The sequence below is a fragment of the Tauraco erythrolophus genome, chromosome 19, assembly GCF_009769465.1.
Source record: "Tauraco erythrolophus isolate bTauEry1 chromosome 19, bTauEry1.pri, whole genome shotgun sequence".
Lineage (NCBI taxonomy): Eukaryota > Metazoa > Chordata > Aves > Musophagiformes > Musophagidae > Tauraco > Tauraco erythrolophus.
Genome location: NC_141483.1, coordinates 2381571 through 2393783, shown reverse-complemented (window position 1 = coordinate 2393783; position 12213 = coordinate 2381571). Strand labels below are relative to the sequence as shown.

The following is a 12213-nucleotide window of genomic DNA, read 5'->3' as shown; positions in this document are numbered from 1 at the left end:
TTCCTATTGACCTTGAGAACATCACTGAAGCTCAGTGGCGTTTCTAGGCTCTCTCTAGCCAGCAGTGGATGTAGCTGGTATCAAGAAGCTTAAGTGAGGTTCTCCTCATCGGTGTTTGAGCCTTGTTGTCATGCCTTTCAGCCTTATATTTCTGAAACCCAACCTTGAGAGGCTGGACTTCTTTGATCTCATGTGGATTGTGGGGACTGCAGACTTTGTGCTGAAGTACCTCACCATAGCATTGAAATGCCTGATTGTTGCCCTGCCTAAGATCATCCTAGCTGTCAAGTCAAAGGTAAGTCTCTTTTCTTCTTGACATACGCATGTTTCTCTAATCTAATACCTTTACAACATGTTTGCAGCATGAAATTTGAATGGAAGAAGAAAAATAATAAAATCTCTGATTAAACATTGGCAGAAAGCCACCCAGGTAGTGAGTTTTGGTTTTTGAGCCATTGCAAGCCTGAAGGGTTTGGTAATGCCAGCAAATAACTGAAATCGGGGGGAAGGTGCACGGTGAATATTGCTTGAGAAGGAATGGGTACTAGCGGTGAGATAACTTTTTTCCTGGTTCTAAGTCTTGTTTTCTGAGCAATCTCTGTAAAAAGATGTTTCTGAAGCACAAATCTCTTAATTCAATGGAAAGAAATTGAGAGTACTTGTCTCTTCAGCTTTCCACTTGGGTCAAAAAAGTAACAGTATTAAATTGAAGCTACTGATGCCACAAAAGACAGCAGCAGTTCTAACCATGGGTGAAGAAATATTTGAACATACTTAAATGTTTATAAAATCGTATGTAGACTACGCCTAACTATTGAAACTTTCTCACTATAGTCTCTTGAAATAGCTTTTCCTGTGTTTTTGCTCTTACAGATCTTATGCTGCTCCTTCCTCCACCTAGTAGTGTCCATGTTTCAGTGGCAAATGTGTAAATGTGTATTATTTGCGTCTGGTAAAGAAACTTTCTGGTAGCTAAAGGGATGAAAGACACTGTATAGATGCAAGATCTTATCATTAATCGCTGCAAATCTCAGGCAGGGCACTTAAGGGGATATCTAAACTGGGAATAGTTTTGCTTACAAATGACATGGGTGGCAGGGGAGATGAGCAGTTTGTTCCTGCACAGCAGGGCTATTTGAAATGGTTATTAATTTATTTCTGGCCATTGTCCAGCTCTTTTTTTTTTTTCCTGCTTCTATTATTATTATTTTATTTTGGGAGATTAATGTGCTAGGTCAGAGCATAATCCAGCCTGGGGAGGGAGGGAAAAGTGATGTGAATAGTCTTCCCAAGATAAATTGCAGTGTTGGAAAAGGTTCACAGCCTTTGCTTGCTTGTCTGAGAGCTATCCCAAGTACTCATTAATCCTTGTCGGGAGAGAAGAAAGAGAAGGAGTCTTTATTTGCAGCTACAGGGGGAGGCTGGTAAGATCACATCTGTCAAGGGCCTATAATGACTCAGAGCACAGATGCTTCATTTTTAATACCTTTTTCTGGATAGCAATATTTCTCACTTTTTTAAAGTCTGTTTTTTGTCTTAGGATGTTGTTGATCGTCTCACTGTCCCTTGACATCTGAGACTGCTGTTACCTACCACTGTGGATCTGGGTTTTTTTAATCCTCCTCTCTACACTACATCCATTAAGCCAACCAGGGATGAGATCTAGTGTAACAAATTAAACAAGATCAAACTGGGATGGGAGAGCTCCAAGAGAACCCCAGGATGCCATAGAAATTGTAATTGGTAGCCACATAGCTGAGCTCTTTCCCTGAGCCTGATGACCCAGCTTACTTCTACAGGCCAGCTACAGATTTTTTGGATGATTTTTTTTAAATGTAAGCTTTTTCTGAGTTAGAACAGTTCTATTGCACTTCAGGCACATTAACTTTGACCAAATTCTTATCAAGTTATTATCTATCTGCTATCTTAATACTTGCCTTTTCCTCCCTGTCTGCTTGAAGCCTTGCTTGTGGTTTATGAACTTCTGGATGCTGTCACTTAATGGTGGCAAGTAGTAAGCTGCTGGAGAAATATAAATTAAACTCACAGAGTAGAACTAGAAGATTTTTCTCAAGATATATACAGAGAATTTTCCTGCCAATATAATGAGTCAGAACAGCAGCCTCTAGCTCCCCATAATACAGGGCCTGAAGTGGAGATTGCTGCACTGTCAGGGATGAAGTTCAGCACAGCTGTCAATGGGACAGAGGTATTTCATCTGGAGCTTCCTTGCAGTACCTTCTTGCTGACAGTCAGTAATAGATAAAACTTGCCCATGGATGGGATATCAGGGACTTTGATCATTCTGCGTTCAGCCTCTGAGCACACTCTTCAGATTTTCCTCATTTTGGACATTCAAAGGCACTTCCAAAGCTAGTCTGGCTTTTCATGCAGCTCCTTGAGATTCTAGTCTTCTCTAAATATTGTGTGGTCTCCACTGGTACTTGCATAGCCTTTCTGGAATGAGGCATCTCCTCTGAAAGTCCTTTTTTTCAGTCTCCTACCTCTCCATATCCATTGTGATTGGAGCAAATCAGATTCTTTTTCTTTTGCACATCAAAGTCTTCAGGTACTCCCCTCAATCTTCTCTGTAGACTGAATATTGCCAGTTTTTTGAGTCTTTTATCAAGAGATCATTCATTCCAGATCTTATTGTTCTTTTCTGGACTGTCTTCAGTCCCTCCTGTTTTCCAGACTATTTCTCCAGTCTGTCTGTCAAGATGAGTTTGGATTATAATCCTTTCCAGTGCATTTACAGCTTTTCCCAGTTTGTCAGCTGCACATTTGATAAGTCTACTCTGTTCCATCAAGATCATTAATGAAAACAGGGAGTAGTACTAAACTCTGCTTACCTCAGATGCATCTTTTCATTTGGACAGTGAATACATTAAAACTTTAAGCTAGAGCACTTAGTTCTCCTAGCCTAAAGTACCTGGGTCATGTATTCCTAGTATAACCCCATCACAGGAAGGGCAATATTTGGTTTAAGATGACATCAAGAACCATCTTGGATTTGTAGTATCAGTTTATGCTTTAACTGACAAAAAGCAAACTAAAATTGAAAGGCAGAAAAAGAAGTTTGTCTTTGCAATCAGAATACAGAGAGCAGTAAACATGATCATGAGTGAAGTATGAAGCATGAAGACTACTATGTTATGGAGATACAACTAGCCAGAGTTCTCCAAGCTTGAATACCTCAGAAATAGAATGTCTCTGCAGAGAGATATCTCCCCCAAAGAATGAGGGAAGATTGAAAATTTGACAAAATAATCCCAGACTTTTCCAGGTTCCAACCCAGCCCAGGAATTTTCATTAGCTATAAGGAAGAAATTCTTCTCTGAGGGTGGTGAGGCACTGGAACAGGTTGCCCAGAGAAGCTGTGGCTGCCCCATCCTTGGAAGTGTTCAAGGCCAGGCTGGATGAGGCTTTGAGCAACCTGGTGTAGTGGAAGGTGTCCCTGCCTATGGCAGGGGGGTTGGAACTGGATGGTCTTGAAGGTCCCTTCCCACCCAAACCATTCTGTGATTCTATGAAAACAGAGATGCCAAGAGAGTCTGTGAGACTATAATCAGGCTAAAAGGCAGGGAAAGAAGAGCTTATGGATAGGGGGAAAAAGCAGAAAGCAGAAGGTAACCCCAACATCAGACTCCGACCTTACACCTCTGCTGTCAGTGGGAGAAGGAGCATACCTGTGGCTAAAGATGTCCCCTCCTCCCCCATGAGCTGTGATGGGCACATCAAGCTGAGTACAAGTTTTAATAGCAGCTGGGCTCATAATTTCTTTGGAAGGGGGGCTTGGCTCCCACCCTGCATGTTGAAGGCTCCCCATTAAAAAAGGCAAATAAGATCATTTGGTTCAATATAAAATGAATTAAAGTAAATTAAACTGCAGGAGCCATGTGGCCTGCAGAGGCCTCCATTGTTGTCCGCACATAAATGGCAGCTTTTCATTTTCACTGCTAAGGAATGACAGCTTGAAGGGGGTGGAATTAAAAATAAGGAAATAAATAATAAAAAGACACAGTTGCCAAAGATTTCGTTTAGGAAATCCCAGGTGCCTGCAAGCCTCCCATCCCCGCCTCGTGCTGTTGTCAGCAATCTACACTGATATTCTGGGGAATGGAGGGAAGCGTGGAGGGGCAGGGGAGGAAGAAAACACAAAAAGAACTGTGAGAAACTGATATCCCAGGTTCTTTTTTATATATCTCCCCCTGTCTCTACAGGAGAGAAAGATACCAGGAACACTTTTTTCCAGCGGTCTTAATGGCTGGTACCTAAGGCCCTAAGGGAGAATTTTCTTTGCACGCTCAATGCAGATGTGCAGCCAAGTTACAAGGGGCTGCATTTCCAGAAGATTGCAAATTCAAAAGGAAAACACTAATGTTTGTTGAAAAGATAGTATGAAATTACTATGGAATGAATACTTGCCAGTTTTGTTTGAAGGCTAGATCTAGCCATTGCAAATGTGTTTTTTGTGGCAAGACTGGCATTACTCCTGGGAAGTTTTTTATTTACACTGTTCAAGTGTACAAATACTAGCCCACACTAGCACTATGGACTGCTCACTGCATCTTTGAAAATATTTGCTTGAGAGTTTTTTGATTAGTTGGGGTTTTTTGGTGCTTTTTTTAAAAAAAAAAGATATAATCTCATCAAATCTGGTTGGAGAAGACTTGCCCTGCCCTTGCCATTCTTCACAGTTTTGCACTTTGGACCAGATACCTTTTTCAGATGCATACCGTGTTTCCTAGCATAGGTGGTTTCAGCTCTGCCATGTAAGCTGGGACATGAAGCTTTCCATATTCCTTCTGAAGCTGCACCTTGGACATGAAAGAAGTATCAGAGTGTCTTTTGCACGAAGTAGAATGCTTTGAATCATTCAGCTGAAGCAAACTGTCTCAAAGCAAAGTATTAGTGTCAGCTGATCTGTGATAACTGTGTGTCCTGTGAGTCTGAATCTAGTAAGACTTGATTTTGAGTAGCCCCAGTGCTCAAGGGGGCCTACAGGAAAGATGGGGAGAGGCTGCTCAGGAGGGCCTGTTGTGATAGGACAAGGGGTAATGGTTTTAAAATAGAGGGAGGTAGATTCAGGTTGGATATTAGGAAGAAATTTTTTACCATGAGAGTTGTAGAACACTGGAACAGGTTGCCCAGAGAGGTGGTGGATGCTCCATCCCTGGAGACGTTCAAGGCCAGGTTGGATGAGGCCCTGAGCAACCTGATCTAGTTGGAGATATCCCTGTTCCTTGCAGGGGGGTTGGACTAGATGACCTTTGAAGGTCCCTTCCAGCCCTAACCATTCTATGATTCTTCCATGTTCTAATGGAGTACAAGCATGTCCACAGTTGCTTTGGTTATCATGTCACCACCTGTTTCTGTTCCTGTGCACAGCCATGCATAAACAGTTTTGTAAGGAAAAAGAGCACATACCTTATAACAATTAGAATTGTTCTGCAACCTGCCTCTATCATGTGTCAGAGCTCAGCTCCATGGAATACCATGGTCCAAAATCCTGGTGCCCACCTTTCTCACTGGGCAGACTGACCCTTCCTCCATCGCATGACTAGTTGCACAAATAACTTGCATGTGCAGAAGTTTGATGCTCTGTGAGCACCAAGCTCTTCTTGCACTAGGCATTCATGTAGAACAACCAATGACATAGGACAAAGTCCACCCTTCTGCGCCAGGGGAAAGAGGGCAAGCTGGAGCACTTTGCTGCTGCCAAAGCACTTTCTCTAGGCCACAGCCTCTTGCAGAAGGCTCACTTTAGGAGAGAAGTGCCAGAGGAAAATTGTGTTAATTGTGATAGCAATGGCAGCAGGCTGCCTAATGTCCCTGCAGCCTCTCTTTCATCATGGGACCAGATATTTGTCAATCCTTTAAAATGAAGTTTGTGTACTTTTTTCCCATCCTGAGAAAACCAAGGTCTCTTGGAGCATTTAAGTCTTCTAGATGCTGGTCAAAAAATACGGAAGCATTAAAACAAGCACTGGGAGCAGCACATAGATGTATTGCAAAAAATATCCAGGTAAAGATCTTCCTGTTCCTTGTCTGTTCTCTCTTGTACTGTGCCATATGCAGGTCAATCCTCATCTTCTCCAGTAGTGTGGCTAAAGTGCTGATCCAGATAAGTGATAGCCTATCCTCTCATTACCCTCTCCTTGATGGCCTTGGATGCTCTTTGGGGAAACTCACTCAGAATTAGGTTCACTCTTCTTGAACAACAATCTGAGCTTTGATCCTCTAGAGCCACAGGAACTACCTGATAGTTCTGCAGAGACATTTCCCTCTTGCAGCCTGGGACAGATGTGGTGTTCCAGAGCCAGAAATGGAATTTCCTTACTTATGAAAGAAAAAGACTTACTAAAGCGTAAGACTAGGTACTGAGGAACTGGGACTCTTTTCTGTCCCTCTCCTTAGCACACTTTGAAAGTCACTGCTACTAAACTTTTTAAAGGAACCATTGGTCTTAGGTGCCTTCCAAGTTTAAATTCCCAGTTTAAGATATCCAAGATGTGACTTTCAGAAGTGCTGTGCACTAACAAAAAGATCTCATTTTCCCCTCTAGTCCCACCTTGGAATTACTCCTCATTAGTCTTGCATGGATTTTCACCAGCATCCTCTGTGCCACAATCCTGTTTACTGCTCCTGCCCAACACTTCCTTATATTGGCAATATGATGTGCAATCTCAGCAGAGCCTGCTCTCCTCTGATCCAAATTGCCAGCAGGTCTCAAAACTTTTTTCTAGCATCTTCCTGTTTCAGAATATGTCCTAATGCTGCTGGCAGCAGAACAAGTGAGACTTGGAACTTCCCCTGAGTGCTAATCACAACTTACAGTTGCCTCATTGCAATTTGTCTCACTTCTCTTGCATCCCATTTTAATTCTGCCGTGTAAAACCTTAGCGTGCCTCTGTTTCCTTCTGTGGAGGCACACATGCACACTTATGCAATGCCTTATGTCAAAGAGACTACAGAGTCAATGCTCAGTTACGCTATGTGAGAATTAGCATTGCTTCTGCAGCTGTAATTTGCCCCCTTTGGTGTGTATATATTATGATTCAATTTTTAATTATGTGATTCCATGTTATTTTTCTGTAAGATTTCTTCCATCCATCACCAGTGTATACTGTGCCCCACAGATGAAGCAGGGTGAGGTATTGAAAGAAGCTGTTATAAAAACTGGAAAGTGCATAGAGAACAAAGAGACCATTGGAAGAAGAAGAATGTTCTACAAGTTCAAAGTTGAACGCTACACTGGAGAATTAAATTCCATCCTTTTCTTTGCCAAATAATTCCTGTGTGATTCTAGAAAAGCCGCGTACAGCTGCAAACTGAAGTCAGTGGTTTAGCTTTTGATGGTAATGTGATCTATAAAATTAAGTGCTTTATGAAAGTTCTAATCCCAGACATCTCAGCTTGGACACCAAAACAACCTAACCTTAACCTAAGTCTTTCCTTATGTCAAGTTTTCATTTAGCAAACACAGAATAGCTGCTCCTTATGTCAGTCAGCAATGTGAAAAGTAGTTTTTTTTAAAAAAAGTCTTTTACTGTAGTGGTGATGTCATAAAAGGACTGAAGAAATTTTAGTAATTTTCTACACTGAGCAGAGCTCAAATAGCATGAAGTGATAGGATGCAGATCTGCCGTCAGGTAACGAGGATATAACAAAATACTAAAAAGTCACATGCTTAATGAGTACCACTCACCCTCTGAAAAAATGTGTTCACGTAATTATGGACTGTATGATACTGCATGTACAGAAGGAAAATTGCAGCTGTATGAAAATGCTGAATTCTGCTTTCAAAATAAGTGCTTGATTGAAAGTATAAAAGTGATCTTTATGTGGAAAAGGAGGTAGAGGAAAACGGAGGGTTATACATAAGTCGTTGACTTAGTTTTTAACAAAGCATTCTGGAAAAAAAAGGAATCAAAATTTCATCAGTTGGTATCACAAGGCTCATCAGCAGAGTTGCTCTAATTAGATCCACAGCACAGTCCTCTGCCACTTGTGCTAACGAAGTGTTTGATAAGAGCTGACAACCCACTCCTGCCATTACGCTGACCGGCCCTACAGAGGAAGCAGGGTTAGCTCTGTGCTGCTTGCCTTTGAGTCAGGCTTAACCAACCTGTTGCAAGGGCTTGATGAGAGCAGAGCCCCTTTTCGGGTGTCTGACTGTACCCTAACCAGGAGCTGTAATTTCGGGTAATGACCTATTTCATCTCTGCAGTCTAGCAAGGTGACATGCTTGCTCTGGAGGGCTGGCTCCTGCACAGTCCAGCCATGCATTGAGTCTGGCTCACAGGCTCACCCAAAATAGCTTTCCCTGATCTTAGAGAGCTGTTCAATCTCTATGTATTCAAGAGAAGGTTCCCAGATTTACATGGATTTTTATGAAATAGGAAAAGTCACTTAACAGAGGCAGGCCTCCCCTTATTTCAAGCTGCTGTTCCAAGTCACGCGCACAGGAGAAATAATTGTATTTGTGCTTCATATAACACACTTCTTCCTAATCTTGATGAGAAATAGCTGAAATACTTCTGCTGAAGTTTTCAGACAAAATACAGCTTGAGATTTGGCTTTGAAAACTTCACCCTAGATAGTCAAGATATAGCACAGCTGAAAAGTAGAAGACAGAAAGGTATATTGAGTGTGCTTAGAATTGCTATCAGAAGGGTAAATTTTGCTGCTGAAATTACAGGGAACGACCGTTGTTTCCTAAGCTCCTGGCTCAAAAGGAAGACCCCACTTCTGCTGCAGCCCTTTGTAGAATTACTTCTGATTTTCCAGGCACTTTCCCTGGTTTAAAAAAGGGCTGGTGTGTTGCACTGAGGACTGAGATGCCTGACAAGACTTCACGTTTCTGTAAGCATTTACTACTGTAGCACTAGTTCTCTTCTCAGTGATGCTCAGCTTCCTTCCTCCTAGCTGTAATCACGCCAAGCTCTAAGCTTATCAACAGGCCTCTCTTAAATGGTCAAGTGAGTGGTGTTCAGAGGCTGAACAGGGAGATGCATCCATTTAAAAGTTAACTGCACTCCTGCAAGAGTGTTAACAAGTATCTAGCTGCTAAGATACCCTGATACCCTGCAGTTACCTTTGAAAACTGAAAATCCACATTAGATAAAGGAATGATTAAAGCTTTGTAAAGGGTGGAGATTTTGTGGTTAGAAAAATTGAAATTTGTTGCTTGCTGCTGTTCATTTTAGAGTCACCCTCTGCCACTTCTAATTCCCCAGCCTGTCTGGACCCCTAAGGATGCCTGTGACCCATCTTTCCTTACATCTTGCTGTGGGCTGTAGTGGTTTTAGTGCCTCAAACTTGTGTTGTAGAAGAATTTCAGCTTTGATGCCCCAAAAGCTGAATCCGAAGCTTCCACCTGATGCAATGAGAAAGTAAGCAGTGACCTGTCCCTGCCCAGCCCGCTAGGGGAGCAAGGCTAAATAAAAGAAGATGAGGATAAACCTGGTGGGGGGGACAAGTCAGAGGAAGCAGTTTGCTGCCTTCAGCTTGCTGGTGGCTTTCATCAGAGCTGGCTGAGGAGGGAGAGGCGGAGAGCTGCCTGTGAGAAGGGGAGGAAGGCACAGCGTAGTCATTAGCAGACTGCGACCCTCTGTCACAGAGGCTCCTGAAATAAACGATGATTGGATGGAAGCACGAGGCTGGATAGAGACCTCTGTGCTAATTTAATTAATTGCTTGCATTTAGGACCCCAGATTGTTGCCGTTACATTTTTGCTATGTGATGCCACCTGGGATTAACAAGGAGGAGGGGATGGGGGGAGAGGAAGAAAGCAGCCCAGGTCCGTTAGCAACAACCACTGGTGTGACCTCACTCCTTGTCCCCGGGGGGATATGAGATCATGAGAATGCCAGAGCTCTCTGAAGGATTCGATTTGTTCGGTGCAGCAGGACGGCCTGCCGAGTGATCTCATCTCTCAGACCCTAGGGACGGGCGCTAGCTGTTGCTAGCCTGTGGACTGCGGAGGACTTAATCCCCACTCTGAATCTCACCAATTAACGAGTGACCTGCGATGACATCACTGATGACAAAGCTAACTGGGACAACACAGCAAAATTCCAGGGGAATTTCCCCTTCTCCGTGATCTTATCAAGTAAAAGAATTTTGACATGTCAAAGCCAAATCTTTCAGTCTAGATAATGTCATTGCAGATGAAGCATAGTTCTGGGCTCACAGCTCACCCTGACCTACTGCCCTGTCACCAGTTCTCCCTTTTAAACAGGGTGAGACGGAACATAAACAAGCCCTCATTAAAACTGGGGGGCCCCAGGTTAGATAGCCTTACTTAGGCAGCTTCTTAGCCCTATTGTTGAGTGCTTTAGATAGAATAGAAATTAAATTGTAAGAAAAATCCATTTCAGTTGTTCCACCTTCATGGTTTTGGTAAGCCAGGAGGGAGTTTATGTTACCTTGCAGGTGTCCCTCAAGGAAGGAAAGCTTTCTAATTGGAGTAAATGCCAGAACGGCAAGGACAGCTTTGGTGAAGGTTTACGAAGGACATTGCCCATTCTTTGTCTCTTTTAACAGAGAAGTGCTTCAACCAGCATGCTTTGCCCCTCCCCTCCTTTTCTTCCTTAAGGTCCTCAGGAAGATTTGGTATCTCTGAGTTTAAAATGCCTTGAGGGTTTTTTTTTTTCAGAGCCAACCTTTTTGTCTGTACACTGTACAAGATCCAACACACCTCTCAGTGGAAGGATACTGGCAAATAGGTAATTGATTTGATACTTTGGGATGATGTAGAGAGTTGTCAGGAAGACTGAAGTCACCTTACATTTAAATAAAATGTAAAATTCTAAATACTTTCAGAAGGGGGTATAGGATCAGGGAGACTTACCTTGCATTCCTTTTCTTATTATTAATAGTATCTACAGTTTACATCATATTCATCCCTGTAAGTCTTAGCCTCTGCTGCTAGTGTTCTGTCACATTGTACAGATATGCAATAAGGTGTATATTCATAATCTGCTCTAAAAGTTTAAGATTCAAAAGTGTAGAACAGCTGGGTAAGTGACAGAGCAAGAGGAACACTAAGAAACAGTGAAGTGATAGTTATTCTTTCTAGGCACCAAGCTGAGCAACTGCAAAGCAAGCTGCATCTCACGAATACTGGTCTTCACACTGTTTCATAGTGTGTAGGTTGACAGTGACCACAAGTCCTATAAGCTTCAAGCCCTGCACCTATTAAGTGCTCTTTTGACTTCCTGATAGTAATCACATATCACTTGTTTGTTTTGCAGGGAAAGTTTTATCTGGTTATTGAGGAGCTGAGCCAGCTGTTCCGCTCACTTGTGCCCATCCAGCTATGGTATAAATACATCATGGGAGATGATCCGTCCAGCAGCTACTTCCTAGGTGGGATCCTCATCATCCTGTATAGCCTCTGCAAAGTGAGTACCACTTTATTAATAACCTCTATGGGAGCTGTAGCAAGAGCAGAGAAATAAGCACAGCTGAGGGGAACAAATACACCTTTTGGTTGTTACTATCACTACCCAGGAAGGGAAGCTGCAGCAACTGTGAACACCATGTGCTTTAGTTGCCAAAAGCTTTTTACTTCACCAGTCTGTGGACACTGGTGAGCTAGAGGAAGATCTGTGACTGCTCATGTAGTGTTGCATCAGGCTTATGAAGTCATTGCTGCTTTCTAATACCTCTCCATAAGGCTAGAGGAGAATGGGGACGAGTACTGGAAGAGATGTTAACCGTCTCCAGACTTGTAGATGCAACACTGAAAGGAAGGTGGCAGACAGTTAAATGTTTCTTTATAAGCCTTTCTCTGTCTTTCAAGGCAGGATAGGTTTTCAGTCACTCAGTGCTGAATGCAGCAGGGAGAGAGAGGGTCATACAAGTCCTTCCTAGATAAGACAGCTAGTTCTGGCTCCTTTCTAGGTCCTGGTCTGGATCTCAGTGATGGACAAGAGTAATTAATGTTTCCTCAAAAATAAGAATGTTAAGAGCACAAAGTCTTCCTGTACAGTTGTAAATGAATGGATGTGACTTATTTTGAAGAGTCCCAAGTCTGAGGTCTAAAAATAGTTGTATTTCTAATTGTGCGTATTGAACCCTGCCTAGGGGGAGAGCAGTAGCTGAAGCAAACAATGATACACCTGTGTTATCCATCCCTCTGAGAAAGGCCAAGTGAGTCAAGCTTCCTGCAGCCCTGATGTTTGTCTCTGCCTAGGAGAAAGG

At 42.7% G+C, this 12213-nt stretch overlaps 1 protein-coding gene across 1 annotated transcript in view; it reads left to right on the top strand.

Moving 5' to 3' along the window:
• The window catches only part of RNFT2 (ring finger protein, transmembrane 2), a 34860-nt gene that overhangs the window by 12546 nt on the left and 10101 nt on the right, over positions 1-12213 (top strand). Inside the window, exons 7-8 of the mRNA XM_086623236.1 lie at positions 142-295; positions 11262-11411. Coding sequence (XP_086479362.1) covers positions 142-295; positions 11262-11411 — 304 coding nt within the window. The remainder of the gene's footprint in view (positions 1-141; positions 296-11261; positions 11412-12213) is intronic.